Source organism: Dasypus novemcinctus, chromosome 17, assembly GCF_030445035.2.
Source record: "Dasypus novemcinctus isolate mDasNov1 chromosome 17, mDasNov1.1.hap2, whole genome shotgun sequence".
NCBI classification, from domain to species: domain Eukaryota; kingdom Metazoa; phylum Chordata; class Mammalia; order Cingulata; family Dasypodidae; genus Dasypus; species Dasypus novemcinctus.
Genome location: NC_080689.1, coordinates 78526775 through 78547405, shown reverse-complemented (window position 1 = coordinate 78547405; position 20631 = coordinate 78526775). Strand labels below are relative to the sequence as shown.

The 20631-nt window shown below is 38.7% G+C and overlaps 1 protein-coding gene across 1 annotated transcript in view; it reads right to left on the bottom strand.

The window, feature by feature from the left end:
• DNAH6 (dynein axonemal heavy chain 6) overlaps positions 1-20631 on the bottom strand; it is a 320342-nt gene that overhangs the window by 128388 nt on the left and 171323 nt on the right. Inside the window, exons 34-37 of the mRNA XM_058278997.2 lie at positions 4577-5132; positions 3796-3918; positions 1941-2123; positions 1269-1412 (exon numbers count right to left, since the gene is read on the bottom strand). Coding sequence (XP_058134980.1) covers positions 1269-1412; positions 1941-2123; positions 3796-3918; positions 4577-5132 — 1006 coding nt within the window. The remainder of the gene's footprint in view (positions 1-1268; positions 1413-1940; positions 2124-3795; positions 3919-4576; positions 5133-20631) is intronic.

Sequence of the window (20631 nt, the reverse complement as noted above, 5' to 3'; positions counted from 1 at the left end):
GGGGAAGTCAGCATTCACAAGCTTTGTTGAACCTAAGTTCGTTACGGTGTAGATGATGTCAAATGAAATGTATTCTGCTTAAAGCTCAGAAACTGTTAACTCTTCCATCTTTGTTAAATATTTTCTATATTTGATTCCTCTTCCTATAACATCACTATTATTTCTTACTAACTTTGCACATCACTTTATTATACTTAATGAATTGAAGATATCTGAAGGTCTATCTCCATAACAAATTAAGTGTAAATTTTCCACGGCAGAAACTTTCTACATTGCCTTTATAAAAATTAAGTAACCTATTTTTCATTTAAGAACCATGAATCTATATCATTCACTTTGTAATTAATGATAAATCAATTCATGAAAAGATGTAGCTTGTCTCTTCTACTGTCATCACAAATGCTAACAAAAATATTGTATTACTAAGAGAATTACTGCTTATGCATAATATACCAATAATTACCACTACCAGCCTTTCTGAAAACTCTTTCTACTTTTCAACATAATTCATATACAAAATTACACTCCACAGAATTCAAACTATATCCCTTTGTATCGTTTCTGGGTTTCCATAATGGGATTTATTACTGCAGTGGGTAAAAAAAAAAAAGTAGATTCTTCAGGGCTGTGAAATCGCTGAGCTGGCGCGGCTGCCCAGTGGCTCCCACAGGGCTGGCAGCGGCGCCCACAGTCGCCACAGCAGCCAGCCGGACTTATATTTTTAATGTAACATTTATGTAATCAAAAGCTTCTTTAAAAATAAAAAAAAGTAATTAGAAAAACAACAATTTTAGAAAACCCTTCTCAAAATTTTCCTTTTTTTAAAATGGTAGGCAAGGGAGTAAAAGTTTATTAAGAAACAAGGGAGCAGATGTGGCTAAAGCAGTTGAGTGCCTGCTTCCCACATGGGAGGTCCTGGTTCAGTCCCTGGTGCCTCCTAAAAATACAAAAATAAACAACAAGCAAAAGGACAAAAAACCAGCTCAGAAGCTGATGTGGCACAGAGGTTGAGTGCCAGCTTCCCACATACGAGCTCCCAGGTTCAATTCCCTGCCCTGGTACCTGAAAAGAAAAACAACAACAACAAGAAAACGGATCCGAGGAATGGACCACGGGCATACTGCAAGGTGACTTGTGCTTTTAGAAACCCTTTAATCAAAGAATTCAAAGAATTTATATTTACAGTAAGACTAGGGCTCTTAAAATTTTAATCTTGAAATTTATTTTAATGATTCAAAATTATTATATTAAATCTATTTGGCTCTTACCCTGGCATCAGGATTATCATCAAACTGTGTTCTAATAAACGTATCAAAAGAATCCCAGTAGTTTTCTGTTAAATTTCCACCCACAGACCATAAATAACAAAATACAAAAATTTGACATAGTACAGTGTTGAGTTTTGATTGTTCCTGAAATAACAAAGAAAAATAGTTTTAATATTTCTACATGTAAACATAAGAAGAATCCTAAATTTAAAGAAATCTAAAGACTTTTTTCTTTCACTTAGACATACACATTTATAAAGGGCCACCGTTTGTGTTTCCTGGCATAGTTTGATGGTTCACAGAGAAATGTTCTCTTTCACTAATACATATTTAAACATACAGTTGAGAAAATGAACGGCAAGAAGTGTGTAGAGAAAAAAGGTGAAAGTTTTCCTTCAACTGACTCTATAACTGTTTGACTGCTAGAAGCTATTTAAGCAGCTGCTAAATAGACACACTGGTTAGAGGAATAAATTAGAGGGTCTCTAACACTCTTTTCAGAATTTAGATTCTCTGAATCCAATCACAGTCATTAGGCCCTTGAAAAATAAACCTAAAAGTCATACTATATTAGAGATCATTTTAGAGAAAATTTGGAGGTAGTTATTTGCAAAGCATCTAGACGATAACCTCACTTTCCTAGCTTCATAGCAGTAAGAAAACCCTTTATACCATTGTCAAGATAGCTTTATTCTTCCCCAAAATCAAAGACTCCAATAAGCAGCAGAGCGTGGTAACTTTGCTGATGTCCACTTGTGGTATTGCTTGGCTGCATTTTTTGTTGATAAAATTTAAACCATCATCAACATAACGTTGGAAAAGGTTCAGTATATATTGTTGGGTCTCCTCACTCAGCTGAAAATAAAACACAATAATTTAGCAAGGCCAGATGAAATATACAATTGTTTAGAAACAGGTTGGTTTGAATCTGTACATTTCATGATCTTTACACTAAAGGTGGGCATTAAAGATATGAAACATAAAAATTTCAAAAAATCTTCTATGACTGGAAGGGGACACGTGGAGGGATTCTGGGCAGCTGATAGTATTCTACTTTCTGGTCTGGTGTTCATTTTATAATTATTTCTTACAGCACCAATAAATACATTTTATGTGCTCTTCTGTATCGGTGAGATCTTTGACAAATAAGAACAATGAAAGAGATGAAACACTGGAGAGAAAAATTTAAATGTCTCTGTAAGTTTGAAGGAATTATTCCCAAATATTTAGAAATGGTATCAGAAAAATTTTAAACCTTATGGTAGCCCAGGATAAATTCTCAATTCTGAGAATTACTTTCTTCAGTAAGGTACTCTGAGACTAGACGACAATATTCTTGAAATGCTGATGCCTAAGAATGAGGAAAAAAATAATTTTCTGATGCATCTTTGTGGGGGAGAGGTGAGAGGCAGGGAGGAAGATGGCTTCTTTGAGTTGAGGGTGGGAGGGGAAGAAATACTTGTTTAAGCCGAGGCAACGTCAAAATCCTATTTCAGAAGGGAGAGGGTACAGAAGACGATATGGAGTGAAGCTGTTCTGAATAACAGTGCAAAAGTTTTCTTTCACTTCATGTGGAATTGAGCCTTTGAGGTTAGAATGTATCTTGGGTCATGGACCTAAGATTGGGTGGTATGTTGGTTCTCTTTCTTTGTCTTGATTTAGGTTTTCTTTTCCCTTGCTGTGATTTCTTCTCATTATCTCCAACCCTTTTGCAATGTCTTCTTAGTGCCCCGTCCTATTCTTACTGTGTTTGTGTTTTCTGGGGACTCCAGGAAGTGGCCTGTGTTTGTGAGGCAGGATAGTCTTACCAATTAGAAAACGAGCCCCAACATGGCTGACAGACAACATGGCTGACAGAAAACATGGCCATGAGACGAGACCCTGCCGACACCTTTACCTTGAGGTTCCAGTTGGGACTCTCTCATGGGCTGAGGGGAGGCCCCGGATGACCCCAATCAAAAGGCCTCACCCTTGGCCTCCTCTATTGGTGGGGCAACCAATACCAGCTGGGGCCCCTCTGCTTAGCATTAGCAAGAGTAAGAATAATTAACAGCTTAAAAAGTAACCACACAAGCCAAATTTCATTCTCTCTGCCTAGAGGAGCCCATGTCAAATCTTGGTGTGTATTTCTCTCCTTCTCTCCCATTTCTCAGCAAGCTCTGTTCTTTCCCCTCATTTCCCAATAAATTCTTTTTACTGGGCTAGCTAAACTGGTGTGTTCTTAAGTTCTTTTATGCGACATAGCCAAGAACCTAGAGGATCCAACACTTTCCTGGCTTCATTTGTACCTGAGAGGAAACAGTGAGGGAAGAGGTCAGGCAAGGAGAGTGAATTGGCAGCTGAGGATTTGGGGAGTGAATAAACATTCCTGGAGGATTCCAGGAATTCTCTGGGTAAGAGATTAGGTCAAACTCTGGAATTCCCGCAGTCCAGCAGAAGGGGCCTTTAACCTATTGCTGTTTGGGCATACAGGGGCAGCGTGAGACCAGAAGAAAGGAGATATTAGGGGGCATTTGGTCGCGCTTACTTTATTAGAAATACCATTCATCCAAGTTTGAACGTATGGCATCCACTTCAGTTCTTCAGGATCGACAAACACCATTCCACATCGACTGACAGTCGCAGGGGAGGCAACCCTTAGATCCTGCACCTAAAATTGCAGGAAGGTGAAGGGAATACTGCTAATGTGATACTTCTTTGTTCCTCCTACTGTAGTGTCAATGAATCACTTTTAAAGGTTATGCTAACACTGAAAGGCTTTATGTGGAAGAGACAGGGAGAGCTGTAAGTAACAGGTGCACTCTCCATTTCAGGAAAGTGAAATGAGGCATAAGGTGAAGAATAAACATGAGTATGGTAGTAGGCATTCAGTGTTTGATGAGTGGCTAGAGCAGGTGTGCGCCACAATGTTTTGTAGCTGTATTTGGTTCACAGCCCTCTTTCAATCCCTTTATCAATGGCATATGACAGTGATAAAATTTATTCATATTAAATATAATGGTATTTTTTACTTGGAAAGCATTCCAAATATGTAAAGGCACACACACACATATTCACTGAAAGAAAACAAAAACAAACAAATGCTTGGGAAGTCAGGATTTATGGCATTTCTTGTTTAAACAGAAGCAGGAACGTGTGAGAGACTTCAGGTGTCTGGATGAGCAATCAAGGACAAAAGAAATAAGCAAACAAAACACCATTTTAGGCCTTGCAGATGGTAAATGATACATTAGAGTGAGAAAAATGTCTCAGGATGGTGCATGCCAATCTAAAGAATGATTTCACTCTTCAGTAATGAACACATTTACCTCAAAAAGCATGTGGATCTGGGGTGTCAATTTAATCCTCTCACTGTTCGCCAGGCAAAGCATCTTGTTATCATCCAACACTGTATTCATATTTTCAATCCAAAGGGCATCCACCGGCCCATCGCTGACAATCCATTTATGGTCTTCTGAAGTGTCATTCACAGCTGCTCGGACACTCAGTGCCATCAAACCGTCTTTCCATTCCAAGGTTACATTATTAACTTCACCATATAATTCACCCATTGTAATTGATTTAGGGTTAAGAACGTATGTTTTAACCGGTTGGTAAAAGGGATTGTCTATGCCAAGTGTACTCAAATTCCTTAAAGTTTCTGCTAGAACTTGGTAAACTGTGGTCTTGCCACCTCCTGTTGGTCCAACCAACATAACACCATGCCTTACGAGCATAGTTTCATAAAACTGTATCACTTTTTTAACCATACACATCTCAGGCTGAAGATTTTTTCCAGTCATGACCTCTATAATTGTTGACTGCAAAATACCATAATCATGCTCTGGAATTTGGACTCCAGGAAAAAGATCAGATATGATTCCACTGACAAAACAAAAATAAAATCAATTATATTTTACTGCATCAAAATATATTATTGATCAATTGTCATTGATATTTCCCCACATTTCTATACTGAATTAAAAATTACAAGTAGTCTTGTTATTCCTCATTATCTCCTTTTCTTCTGAAAATGCACAGTACTAGTCAGTCTTATGTACAACACCAGAATCTATCATTTTTCTGATTTTGTTTGTTTCCTGTACACTGGATCAATGTTCTTAAGTGTATTAGATGCTTCTTGAGGGTAGGCAATATATCTTTATGTTTCTCTATTATCCTTAGTGTGTAGCATAATATCAAACATATAGAAAGTGATGGATTTATCAAATAATTTCTAAAATTTTATTTATATCACATCTTTCTTTAAAAATATGTATATATCCTTATAAATGCATATGTGAGTATTCAGAAAAAAATAATACAGAAATAAAAATACAGAAAAAGGGCAGAAGTAGGGAAGATTGTTTCTATGGGAAAAAAGAAGCTAAATCCCTACTGTACAATATCTACCCAAATACATTTGAGATGCAGTAAAAACTGTGACACAAAGTGACAGAAGTACTAGGTGAAACATTGTGATATAAACACCTTTCTAAGACAGAAAATCTAGAAATACAATTCTAGAACATTTGTGTTTTGTTTGATTTATTCGTTCACTTTTGTAAGATGAATGGCATTACAACATTAAAGAATGAATGACAAATTTAGAGAAATATTTCCAATGTTTATAACATAAAGGGTTTGAGTTCCTACATATCAATAAGAAAAATAGCACAATAGAAAAATGCTTTAAGAACAATAAATTGGCTAAAAAACACAAAATGAGGCTCAATGATACTAATAATTTTAAAAATGCATATTAAAATAGGATACTACTTTTGACCCTTTTTAAAAACATTTAAGGGGAAATGGGAACATTCATAAAATTGTATATATAAATGAAAATCGTAAAGGTTCTTGGGAGGACAACTTGATAGGATCTATGCAATTTTTAAAATGTGCGTATCTATGACCCAGGGAATGTATTTCCAGGAATCTAGCTTATAGAAATATTACCATAAATATGCAAATATATATGTATAGGAATGTTCATCACTGGCATAGAAATGTCCAAATATAAGACATTTAACACCAATGCAATTCAATATCTTTATCTCAAAGTACCAATATACAATAACAAATGAGCAGGGGTAAAAATAAAAAGAGATGTATGTATATATAATAACCTGAAACAAGATGTTTGATGCATTGTTAAATGACAATGCAACTTACAAAAAGCAAAAGTAATAAAGACAGGGAAATGGATGTGATTCAAGCAGTTGGGCTCCCGTCTACCATATAGGAGGTGCAGGGTTCGATACCCAAGTCCTCCTGGTGAAGGCAAGCTGGCCCATGCAGTGAGCTAGCCCATGTGGAGTGCCAGCCCACGTGGGAGTGCTGCCCGGCATGGGAGTGCTACCCTGTACAGGAATGCCACCCCGTGCAGGAGTGCCAGCTGACACAGAGAGCTGGTGCAGCAAGATGATGCAACAAAAAGAGACACAGAGGAGAGACAATAAGAGATGTAGCAGAACAGTGTCAGTGGAGGTCACATGGGAAGCAGTAACAAGGCTCTCCCGCCACTTCCATCCGGGGCACTGTCAGTGGAAACCTCATGGAGAGCCAGAACTGCCTCCAGGTAAGAAGGAACTTCCCCTCCTTCTCAGAGGTCACCTGGGACCAAGTTGGGAAAATGAACTTCTAAGCCTACCTGGAATAACACAGTTGCACCCCTATGTTCTCCTGCCAGAGTGACATCAGAGGAAGCCAGCTAAAATAAGTTTCAAAATATAATACCCAAAGTGCTCAGGTTTCAGTCAAAAATCATTTTTCATGCTGAAGAACCAGGAAGATTTCAGACTGAATGAAAAGAGAAAATCAGGAGATGCCAACACCAAGATGACAGATATATTAGTTATCCACTAGAGATTTTTAAAGTTGTTATGACAAGGTTTCAAAGAGCAATTATAACACACTAGAACAAAAGAAAAAATAGAAATTCTCAGCAAAGAGTTTCAGCAAAATAAATAGAATATATAAGGAAGAACCAAATTGAAATTTTAGAACTGATAAATATAATAATTGAAATAAAAAAAAGTGGATGGGCTCAACAGCGTAATGGAGATGACAGAGAAAAGAATTGGTGAACTGGAAGACAGAAAAAGACAAATTGCCTGATCTGAACAACAGAGATGAAATAGTCTGAGAAAAAAAAAAAAAAAAAGGAACAGACCCACAAGAACCTATGGGACAACTGTAGGGGTAGCTAGAGCCCAATAGTTAAACAGTCTAAGAGTCCTGGATACTTGTTTGCTACATCTGGAATGCAGTAACACAGCATAACTGCACTCAGCTTCTGGGGGATAAACTGACCCACATGCCAGCTAATCAGTATATGTAATATGATAGGTATGCCACGGTAAGAACCAATCATATATTTTGATAGTAGAAACATAAAAGGAGCTCCCATGTAAACAGAGGAGAGGAGAGAACAAAGAAAGTTTAAAGGAGGAGGAACCAGAGAGAACAAAGAGGATCTCAAACCCAACATTTGGCGTAGCCGGCAGGATCCTCCGAGCATAGTGAGTGGATCTTCAGCCCTGGTGGACAGTGCATGATGGGGGTGGGATGTTGTCCCCTTCAGGTCTCTGGTATCTGGTGGCACTGATTCTCCTGTAATGAGCCCTCTCAGGAGCTGGGACATGGTTCATCTCACTCGAGAGTTTATTGCGAAGGCACTGGAATCCTTGGGAACCACATTAACCCTTTCCCGGAAGGAGTCAGTTGGGAAAATGCCCTGGTTGTTCCTATGCTATGGGAACAGCACAAGGAAATTTTGGCTGTGCAAGCTCACATTCAGCGACTTACAGGGTGGCAGGAGAGACTGGAGGCCCACCTGAGTGCGTGGGAGGAAGAGATGGCTCTCAGGGAGGCTGATGGTACTGTGAGCACTCACAATGCACCCTGGGCTGGGTCCCCACACCATCCCCAGGACTGTTGGATGATGTGCCACAATGATGGGGAGCTCCGAGACTGTTAGTAAACGGGCCACTTATATGGACCTTGTTCAGACTGTGCGTGAGATAGGAAGGCACCAAATGATGTTCCAGACAGATTACATGGGCCTGGACAGTGAACTCTTTTCCACTCATATAAAAGACGTGATTCTGGCTACAGCTCTACTAGGTACTTTTGGTTCCTTAGCAGCCTTCTTGGCCCCATATGTGGATAAGGCAGAACCGTGGAGTCCAAAAGGGTCCCTCCCCCTTCTGGAGCAGTACAAAGTGGGGGGCCACATGGTGAGGGGGCAAGGGACCAGCCCAAATCGGCCCACGGGTGCAAGTCCTTGAAGCCGCTGGAAATATTTTGACTGCAAATGTGGGCAAACCTCACTGTTGCCAGTGTGAATCTGGATAAGATAAAGCAGCAAACTAATGAAGTGCTACTAGCTCTTTGGAAGGAGCCGATGCAGGAACAGTAGTACACAAAGTTGCAGGGGAAAAAGTCCCCACTAATGGGATGTCCTCTCCATTTACAAGATGTCTTATGGGCAGAAGCAGAAGACAATGACTATGAAAATTGGCAAATGGGATTAGGGAGATTGGAGGACTGAAGGCCGCACCAAGTCCTCCATGTGGCCTGTCCAAAGCCTGACGTAACGTAGTGCATGATAGTAGATTACCATGAGCTGAATAAGTGACTCCACCTTTACATGCAGCGGTCCCATCAGTGACGGAGATCATAGATCAGCTATCACACGTATTCAGACCATACCGTTATGTGATGGATTTAGCTAACGTTTTTTTTTCTTGAAGTTATTACACCAGAGAGTCAAAAACAATTTGCTTTTACATAGAAAAAATGCTGGTGGACCTTTTTGGTGCTTCCTCAAGGGTATATTCATAGCCCAACCATCTGTCATGGTTTGATTGCATAGGATCTCTCTATTTGGATACATAAATCTGTTATGTTATGCTAACTTCTGATACTCTTTCAAATTTAAAACCCACAAGATAAGCCGACAGCATGGAGTTGGGCAGTCAGCCAAGGAAAGGTCCAAGAGCCTGGAGTATCTGTCAAATTCTTGGGAGTTGTTTGGTTGGGGAAGACAAAAGTTATCCCTGAGGTAGTAATAGATAAGGTACAAGCGTATCCCCGACCTACTACTCTAAAGCAGATACAGGCATTTACTGGTCTATTAGGATATTGGAGGGTGTTTATATCTCATTTGGCACAGTTACTCCACCCCTTGTATGCCCTCCAAAAGAAGGGAAGTGTTTGGGATTGGACCGATACCCAGGAACATGCTTTTCAAGCTGCCAAGCAGGCAGTTGGTCAGGCTCAGGCCTTGCAAGTTATTGATCATTCCCTGCCTTTCCAATGTGATGTCATTTGTCATGTTGGGTATGGCTGGGGCCTCTGGCAAACACATGGGAAACACAGCATGTCCAGAGGGTTCTGGTCTCAACTATGGGAAGGGGCAGAACCCCACTATTCTCTCACTGAGTGCCAGTTAGTGGCAGTGTATGCTGTTCTTCAGGCACATGAAGTGCTTAAAAACCACAACGAGTTGTAGTACAAACCTCCCTCCTGTGGCAGGATGGGTATGTTCGTAGTGGAATGCCCCCCAGGACTGGGGTAGCTCAAACACCCACATTGACTAAATGGAGAGCATATCTAGAACAGCAGGCAATGTTAAGTACTAGTCCCCTGTCTGCACAGTTGCAGGAAGTGTTAGGACCAGTAGAGTTTCAAGTTAACCCCTCGGCCAGAGGGCTTTCTGGTCCCCAGGCTTTAGAGCCTTGCCCATACAAGGATGGCACTGTACCAGCTGATGCCTGGTATACTGTTGGGTCCAGCCAAGGCATAGTGATGTCTTGAACCACTGTAGGTATCTGAACAGATACAGAAGATCTCTAGTTTGAAACTGAATTTGGTCAAAGCAGCCAATGGGCTGAACTGAGAGCCATGTGGCTCGTTATAATGCATGAACCTGGGCCCCTTACTGTGTGTACAGATAGTTCGGCCATGTACAAAGGACTAACTTAATGGCTGCCCAGTGGGAGCAGCAAGAATGGATGATTGCTAAAAAACCTCTCTGAAACAAAATTTGTGGAAAGACTTGTAGTCCAAAGAACAAGAGTGCAGCATAACTGTTTATCATGTTATAGGGCATAAACCTCTCATAAGCCCAGGAAATGATGCTGCAGAGAGTCTAGCACAAATAAGAGCTTTATACTGTCCAATGAATGGACAGGCTGCCTGGTCACATACGCACATGGTAAATATGAGAGCTCAAACCCTCCTGCAGATAACCAGGTGGTATGGTATCCCATTAATAACTGCAAATGCAATGAACACAGTAACAGCCTGTGAGCTATGTGCTAAACAATACCCATGTAGGTGTTGGGTACCCATGAAAAAAGGGGTTGTAAGTGAAGAGATAAACCCCTACAAGTATGGAAGGTAAATTATAGTCGACCTCTGCCCTTTGATAAAGGATATAAGTTCCTGTTCACAGCTGTGGATACCAATACAGATTTAGTTTTGCCCTTCCATTCCAAATAGCCACCCAAAAGAGTACCATTTGACACTGAATATTTTGAGTGCCTGGTATGGGTGTCCCCTTGAAGTGTGGAGTGACAGAGGCACCCATTTCACAGGTTCCAAAGTGCAAAACTGGGCAAAAAATGAAAACATTGATTGCATTTGCATGTTCCATATCAATCAGAGGCTGCAGGCATGATTGAACAATATAATGGTTTATTAAAGGACAAATTACACATGACATCTCCAAAGGAGCTGATCTTGCAGGGATGGGATGGGCTACCTGTCTGCCGCAGGCAGTACACCTGCTAAATGAGCAGCTGTGGAGAATGGGGCAGTCATTCCTACACTTTGTTGTACAGGGATGTGCTTTATTCTTACACAAAATAATGAATACCTCAGATTCTCTTGCATTTCCTAAAATTTTAGATGGTACTTTGGTATTGCCTGCCTCCACTGCTTTGGGGTCAGGACAAACAGCAGTGTGGAATGGCCATAGACTGTTGTAACTGAAGTCCCCACTTAGAGAGCCATCCTGTTACCATATGGAGATGGCATGAAGAGGAAATTGACCGTGATACCATGAGTTTGTAAATGGCCATCTGAGGTACGAGTTACACTGCCTGAAAACTCAGGGGGAACTCTTATGAGGGGAATTTTTGTCTTGCAAATGTGGCCCATACCATTGTTCCCAGTGAATCTATACACTATGTGGTCAGCTTTAGTGTGGGGAGACAAGGTATGGTATTCCAGACCACGGCGGCCACTAGTGCCTGCCATCGTTCTGTCCCAAAATGAACAGGTTGCATGTATATTGCCGGAGGGACATAGTTTACCTCTCATGGTATCTTTGGGCCTACTATCTTTCCGCCCAGGTTAATAGTAGCCAATACTGTACTGTCACGGACTCATCATGCCTATGCCTATGTTCACAACATAGCACAGTGCTGGGTATGCACTGACCTGCCAGCAGAAGGAGCAGAAGGCCTTCCATGGACCATTGCCCCAGCGACTGAGGCTAATCGGACATAGCTTCAAACAACCGACCAGTCTACACCAAAATGGGAAACGACATGAAAATGAGTAAAAGTACCACTCCACAGAGATATAAACAATACCCACCCCCATTGGGTTATGCTATCTATAATGGGTGGGGGTGGCTTCCAGCTGAACGTGTAACATTAAGGAAATAGTATCCCAGTGCATTGAACAATGTGCCAATGATTCCCGGAGAATAGCTGGATGGACCTCCCAGTTTCTTTGTAATTGTACTATAATCAGTAGTCGAACTGGGTATTGGTGGGAACATCTAAAATCCATTTGGAAATGGGTTGTGTTAATCGTCATTACTTTGATAGCTTTCTTAGCTATGTTTGGCTGTGCCTTATATTATTGTTGTGGCCTTCAGGCCCAGGGTGTGGCCCTGTGGCAAAAAGCCCCTGAGACGCTGGCCGTTTAAGGGGTGGAATGTGGGGGGAGCTACAGCCTAATAGTTGTACGGCCTAACCATCCTGGATACTTCTTTGCTACATCCGGCATGCAGTAAAACAGCATAACCGCACTCAGCAACTGGCGGATAAACTTGATCCAACTGACCTGTGCAACAGCTAATTAGTATATGTAACATGATAGGTACGCCAGTGTAAGAGCCAATCATATATTCTGATAGCAGTAACATAAGAGCAGCTCCTGTTTAAAGGAGCAGAAAGGAAAAACAAAAAAAAAAGCTTAAAAGAGCAAGAACCAGAAAGAATAAAGAAAAAAATCTTGAACTGAACAATAAAAATTCTAACTTCTGTGTCATCAGACTCCCAGAAGGAGAGTAGAAAGATGGTGTATTAGTCAGCCAAAAGGGTGCTGATGCAAAATACCAGAAGCCTGCTGGCTTTTATAAAGGGTATTTCTTTGGGGTAGGAGCTTACAGATACCAGGCCATAAAGCATAAGTTACTTCCCTCACCAAAGTCTATTTTCACGTGTTGGAGCAAGATGGCTGCCAACGTCTGCGAGGCTTCAGGCTTCCTGGGTTCCTCTCCTCTGTTTTCTCCACAAGGTCAGCTGTAGACTATGAGACTCTCTAGGCTTTGCCTCTCTCCATAAGGTCAGCTGTAGACTATCAGGTGAACAGCTCTGTCTCTCTCCTTGGGGTTTCTGCTGTGTCTAAGGAGCCATCTCTATTCTTCCGTGTTCTACTTCTGGCTCAGGTCCTTTCTTCCTGGGACTTGCTTCTCTTTCCTCTGCATGCTGACTTCCTGGGGCTCCAGCTTAAGACTTTAGCATCAAACTCCAACATCTAAACTCCAGCATCAGAAACCCCAGCACTGAAAGCCCTCAACTCTGTCCTTTGCCATGCCTTTTAATGCCGTAATGGCATGGTCCAATTAAAGCCCTAATTATAATTTGATCACATCCAGGTACAGACCAGATTACAAACATAATCCAATATCTATTTTTGGAATTCATAACCATATCAAACTCCTACAGAAGGAAAGATTGAAAAAGTACTCAAAGAATTAATGACTGAAAACATCCCTAATTTACCAAAAGGCAGGACCCTACAGATTTCAAGAAGCTAAGAAGGCCATAAATATTATTTGGGATAAACACAAATATACACCAAGACACATAATAGTGAAATTCTTGAAAATGAAATATAAAACAAAAGTCTTAAACTCAGTCAGAGAAAAATGACACCTTATCCGTAGGGGGAAAAATGCAGTGACAGAAATATTGTAATCAGAAACCATGGAGGTCAGAAGGACAAACATTTTTCAAGTGCTGAAAGTAAGACATCAACCCACAATCCTATATTTAGTAAAAAATATCCTTTTGGAATGAAGGGGAAATCAAGACATTCTTAGATAAATGAAAGCTAAGAGAATCGTCACTGGCATATCTATACTAAAAGTGTAGCTAAAGGAAGTTTTCTCTATAGAAAGGAAATGATAAAAGAAGTAACCTTGGAATATCAGGAAAGAAGATGATAAGAAAAAATAGGGATGAAAACAATAGACTTTCCTTCTTTTCCTGAGTTTTCTAAATTATGTTTGACTATTAGAAAAAAAAACTATAACACAGTCTGAAATGGTTCAAATGAATGTGGAGGAAATATTTAATACAATTATATTATAATCAGGAGAAGCTAAAGGAAGATAAGGGATCCAAGGTTTCCATACCTCACTCAAGCTAGTAAAATGGCACCACCAGTAGACAGTGATAAGTTATGTAGGTATAACGTAACACCTAGAACCACCACAAAAAGAACTATGCAAAGAGATACACTAAAAACACTATGGGTAAATCAAAATGGAACTCTATAAAATGTTCAGATAACCCACAGGAAGGTAGGAAAAAGAAAAAAGAGAAACAAAAGAGAAAACAAAATACAAAATGGTAGACTTAAGCCCTCATCTATCAATAATTACATTAAATATAAACAGTCTAAATACCCCAATTAAAAGACAGAGATAGCAGAATGGATTAAAAATATGACTCAATGATATGTTGTATACAAGAAACTCATTCCAAATATATCAAAAAAGGCAGGTTGAAAGTAAAATGATGAAAATGATATATCATGTAAACATTAATAAAAATAAAGTAGAAGTGACTATGTTAATATGAGCTAAAACAGATTTCATAGCAAAGAAAATTACCAGTGACTGAGAGGGACATTTTATCGTAATAAAAAGGTCAACCCACCAAGATGACATAAAAGTCCTAAACATGTACACACCAACAACACAGCTGCAAAATATGTGGAGCAAAAAATAATAGAACTGAAATGGACAAATCCACAGCTGGAAACTTCAACATACCTCTCTTAAAATTGGTAGAAAAACTAGACAGAAATCAGGAAGGATATAGAAGAATTCAATAACACCATCAACCAACAACAGAATGTAATCAACATTTATAGAACACTCTACCCATCACAGCCGAATATACATTCAAATGCCCATGGAACATATACCAAGATAGACCATATCCTGGGCTGTAAAACAAACTTTAACAAATTTTAAAAAATGGAATTGAATACAACTAGATATCAATGACAGAAAGAAAAGGGGAAAACTTCCAAACACTTGGAAACTAAACAACACTTCTAATTAGGTCAAAGAGGAATTCACCAGGTAAATAAAAAATAGATTGAACTGAACTAAAATGAAAAGACATCACATCAAAATTAGTGATGCACAGCTAACATGGTCCTGAGAGAGAAACTTAAAGCACTAAATGCAAATGTTAGAAAAGAGGAAAAATTTAAATAATAATTTGAGCCCCTATCCCAAGAACCTAGAAAAAGAAGAGCAGCATAAACCCAAAATAAAGACAAGAGCAGAAATTGATAAAATTGAATATAGTAAAAACGACAGAGAAAAATCAAAGAAACAAAGAGTTTGTTCTAAGATCAATAAAAATGACAAACCTCTAGCAAGACTGACACAGGAATAAAGAAGAAGCAATAACCAATATCAAGAGTGAAACAAGATATCACTATAGACACAACAGACATCAAAATGATAATAAAAGACTTTATAAACATAATATTTACAACTTAGATGAAATGGACTTCCTAAAAAATAGAAAACACTTCCACAAATTACTCAATATGAAATATGTAATTTCAATAGTGTTAAAACTATTAAAGAAATTCAATTCACAATTAAAAACTCTTCTAAAAGAAATTTCTAGGTCCACATGTTTCCACCCGACACCAGGAAAGTCTACCAAATATTTAAAGAAGAATTAACACCAGTTCTACACAATCTTCTCCAGAAAATAGAAGAGGAAGGAACACTTTCCGATTCATTTTATCCAACTGGTATTACAGTGACACCCAAACCAAAAAGAAAACTATAGACAAATATCCTTCATGAATATAGACAGTGGGATCCTTAACAAAATATTCAGCAATGAATTGATTCAGCAACATATAAAAAGAATTTTACACCATGAGCTAGTGGGATTTATTCTAGGGATGCAAAACTGTTTCAATATTTGGAAATCAATCAAGGTAGCTTATCAGATTATCAAGCTAAAGAAGAAATATCACATGATAACATGCATCTGTGCAGGGAAAAAAGCCTTTAACAAAATTTAACACCCATTTATATTAAACACTTTCAGGAAAACAGGAATAGTGGGGAATTTTCTCAACTTGATAGAGCATATACAGAAATTATATAGCTAACAGTATATTTAATGATAAAAGACTGAATAGTTTTCTCTTAAATCAGAAACAAAGGAAGGATGTCCAAGTATGTTTCATACTCATATTCAATAAAGAGCAGGAAGTTCTAGCCAGTGCCATGGGCAAGAAAATGAAATAAAAGGCATACAGATCAGAAGCAAAAAAATAGAACTATCCTTATATGTGATTACATCCTGTCTCTGTGGAAAATCCCAAGGAATCTACAAAAAATTCCTAAAATAAGTGAGTTCAGCAAGGTCACAGGATACAAGATAAACATACAAAATCAATTTCATTTATATATTAGTAATGAACACAAGGAGACTGAAATTAAAAAGAAAATCCCATTTACAATTGCTCAAAAATGAAGAAATACGCATAAATCTAATCATCATGTATGCTACTTGTATGCTAAAAGCTGCAAAATGATGAAAGAAATCAAAGCATATCTAAATATGTGGATATGCACAGTATGTTCATGGACTGGAACACTCAACATAGTAAAGATGGCATTTTTTCACAAATTTATATATAGGTTTAACATAATTTCTATAAAAATTCCAACAATTTTTATAGATTTAGGTAAGATTATTCTGAAATCTATATGGAAAGGCAAAGTAACTAAAATTGTTAAAACTGATTTTGAAAAAGAAGAATAAAGTAGAGGTAGCAGTCTACTTATTTCAAGACATATAGCTACAGTAATCAAGATTATGTGGTATTGATGGAGGAATAGACACATATATCAATGGAACAGAATAAAGAACACAGAAACTGACACAAATGTGCACAACTGATTTTTGACAAAGTTGCAAAAGCAATTCAAATGGTGCTGGAGCAATTGGACATCCTTAGGCAAAAAAATTAAACGTTAACCTAAGTCACACTTTATACAAATTTAACTCTATGGATCATGGACTTAAATGTAATATTCAAAAGTATAAAATATTTATATAAAAACATGGAAGAAGGACTTCCAGGAAAATGGAGGATTAGAGAGGTAAAGGGATCACTTCTCCCAGGAAAAAATAGCTAGAGAAGAGGCAGAGACTTCTGGAGGGATGCTCTGGGGCTCAGGATACCAGGGGAAGGTGATACACCAACCAGAAGAGATAGGGACAAAAGAAAGGATGCTCGGCTGACCAAAAAATCCCATGAGTAGAGCTGCAAAAGCAGCAGCAGGCACCTTTCCCCCAGCTATGGAGCAAGTAGCAGTCTATGGGCTGCAGCAGCTGTGGACTGCAATGGCTGTGGACCGAGGGAGTTACAGGGATCCTCTTCCCCAAGGAGAGGGGAGAGGAGGGACTGAGCCTACAGCAAATTCATATTTTGGCCAGCAAACTAGGTTTGCTGCATTGGAGGGTCCCAAACTTCCAGGCCAGGTGGGGCCATGACATTGAGTGCCCTGAGAGCAGGCAGGGAGTTAAAGATAATCTGCTTTTTCAAACACCCTCCCTACTGCCCCAGGCTGGTTGCTGAAGAGGCAGAGGCAGGAAGGGTGTGGCTGGCCAATGGTGGAGAACAGTCTATGAGAAAGTTTGTGAGGCTTGGGCAGCCCTGTGGACATTGCTTCTGCACTGTCCACCCAGCTGAGGAATTACTCTGAATGTATTTGCCCCTAGCATCTGGCGTCTGAGCTGGGAGGTCTGCTAAAGGGCATCATCTGCTGGCCAAATCAGAAAAAAGGAAAACAGATAGGTAGGTAGGTAGATAGATAGATAGATAGATAGATAGATAGATAGATAGATAAAAGAAGTAATCAGGTGCCTTTATTGCCTCTCTTCCAAGGTCCTTGGAAACTGGCATGCACCTCATTACTGGGTCCTTAGCCCTGGTTTCAGCAGCTAAACAGGGGCAACCCTAAGTATCTAGAACAAGTGGAACCAAGTGTCAAAGAACAGTGGTAACACACAGCTAATTAACAGTGAATCCCTAAACGAGAGAGAAACTGAACATCAGAATAAACTCAGCATCAGAATCAGATACCTAGATATCAGCAAAAATTACAAGCCATACAAAGAAAAAGGAAGACATGACTCACACAAAGCTCCAGATGAAACAAAGTACTTGAAACAGATAATTAATGAGGGTTATACAAATTTCCTAAATCAAAGCGTGGATTTGGACACCTAGGCTAAAGATATAAAAGACATTAAGGAGACAGTGAATGAGCACAAAGAAAAATTTGAAATCTTAGATAGAAAAATAACAGAGCTTATGGGAATGCAAGATACAATAATTGAGATTAAAAGTACAGCAGAGGCACACAATAGCAGCAGATCTGAAATCATGAAAGAAAGAATCAGTGATGTAGAGGAAAGAAAAACTGAAATTTAAGAGAATGAAGAACACAGAGAGAAAAGAATGGAAAAATTGAGCTTGGGCTCAGGGAGTTGAATGATAACATGAAGCACATCAACATATGTGTCACAGGTATGATGGCAGTCCCAGAAGGAGAAAAGAAGGAAATAGACACTGAAAAAGTATTTGAGGAACTAATGGCCAGAAATTTCCCAACTCTCAAGAAAGACATGGATATACTTGTCCAGGAAGCACAGTGCACTCCAATTAGAATAATTCCAAATAGACCTACCTCAATACACATAATATGAATAATGCCAAATGCCAAGATAAAGAGAATATTCTGAAAGCAGCAAAGGAAAAGTGAAACATCACATGCAAGGGATATCCAACAATATTTAGCATGGCTTTATATTCAGAAGCCATGGAGGCAAGAAGGCAGAGGTATGATATAATTATGGTACTGAAAAAGAAAAACTGCCAGCCAAGAGTTCTTTAACCAGCAAAACTGTCCTTCAAATACGACAGTGAGTTTAAAATATTCACAGATAAATAGAAATTAAGAGAGTTTGTAATCAAGAATCCAGCTCTGCAAGAAACACTAAAGGGAGTTCTGCAGCCAGGAAAGGAAAGAGTAGAGAGAGAGGGTTGGAGGAGGGTGTAGACTGTCAGAAAGGGCAACCAAAAATGTAAAAAGATGGACAAAAATTAGATATGACATATGAAAGCAAAGGATAAAATGGCTGAAGAAAGAAATGCCTTTACAGTAATAACATTGAATGTTAATGGATTAAACTCCCCAATCAAAAGATGTAGGCTGACAGAAAGGATAAGAAAACATGAGTTATCAATATGCCATCTGCAGGAGTCTCACCTTAGACCCAAGGATGCAATAGACTGAAAGTGAAAAGTTGGAAAAAGATATTTCATGCAAATAGTAGGCAAAAGAGAGCAGGAGTAGCTATACTGGTAGCAGAAAAAACAGACATTAAATGCAAAAAAGTGGTAAGATTCAGAAGGCCATTATATATTAATAAAGGGGATAATCCACCAGGAAGGGGAACAGTCATAAATATCTGTGCATTTAATGAGGGTGCCCCAAAATACATGAAGCAATCTTTGGCAAACCTGGAAGGTGAAATAGACATCTCTGCAATAATAGTTGGAGACTTCAACATGCCTCTCACATCATTAGATAGAACAGCTATACAGAAGATGAACAAGGAAACACAGAATGTGAACAAGATGATAAACAATTTGGACCTGACAGACATACACAAAACATTGCACCCCAAATGAGGAAGTTATACATTCTTCTCAAATAGTCACAGATATTTCTCCAGGATAGACCACAGTTTGGCCACAACACAGCTCTCAATAAATTAAAAAAGAATGGAATTATACAAAGCACTTTCTCTAATCATAAGCTGGAAATCAACAATAGGTGGGGAAGGGGAAAATATATGGAGGTTAAAGAACATACTCTCAAACTATCAGTGGGTCAAAGAAGAAATTGCAAGAGAAATTTTTAGATATCATGAGATGAATGAAAATGAGGGTACAACATATCAAACTAGGACACAGAGAAGGCAGTGCTAAGAAAGAAATTTATAGCCCCCCAAACTATATTAAAAAAAGAGAAAGAGCTAAAATCAAATACATAAGTGAACTGGAGAAAGTAGAGAAAGAACAGCAAACCAATCCCAAAGCAAGCAGATGGAAAGAAATAATAAAGATTAGAGCAGAAATAAATGAAATTGAGAACAAAAAAAAAAAAAAAAAAAGAGAAAATCAACAAAACTAAAAGGAGGTTCTTTGAGAAAAATCAATAAAATCAACAAACTCTTAGCAAGACTAACAATGAAAAAAAGAGAGAAGATGCAAATAAATAAAATCAGAAATGAAATGAGGGATTTTATGATTGACCTTACAGAAATAAAAGGATCATAAGAGGATATTATGAGAAACTGTATGCCAACAAATTAGACAACCTAGATGAAACGGACAAATTCCTAGAAATGCACAAACAACCCATATTGACTTTACTAGAAATACAGAAACTCAACAAACCAATCACAAGAGATTAAATCAGTTATCAAAAATCTTCCAACAGAAATGTCCAGGACCAGATGGCTTCACACATAAATTCTTCCAAACATTTTGAGAAGAATTAAGACCAATCCTGTTTAAACTCTTCCAAAAAATTGGAAAGGAAGGAAAATTACCCAACACATTTTATGAAGCCAACGTCACCCTAACACCAAAGCCAGATGAAGATACTACAATAAAAGAAAATTATGGACCAATCTCTCTAATGAACATAGGTGCAAAATTTTTCAACAAAATACTTGCAAATTGAATCCAACACCATATTTAAAAACTTATACCTCATCAAGTGGAA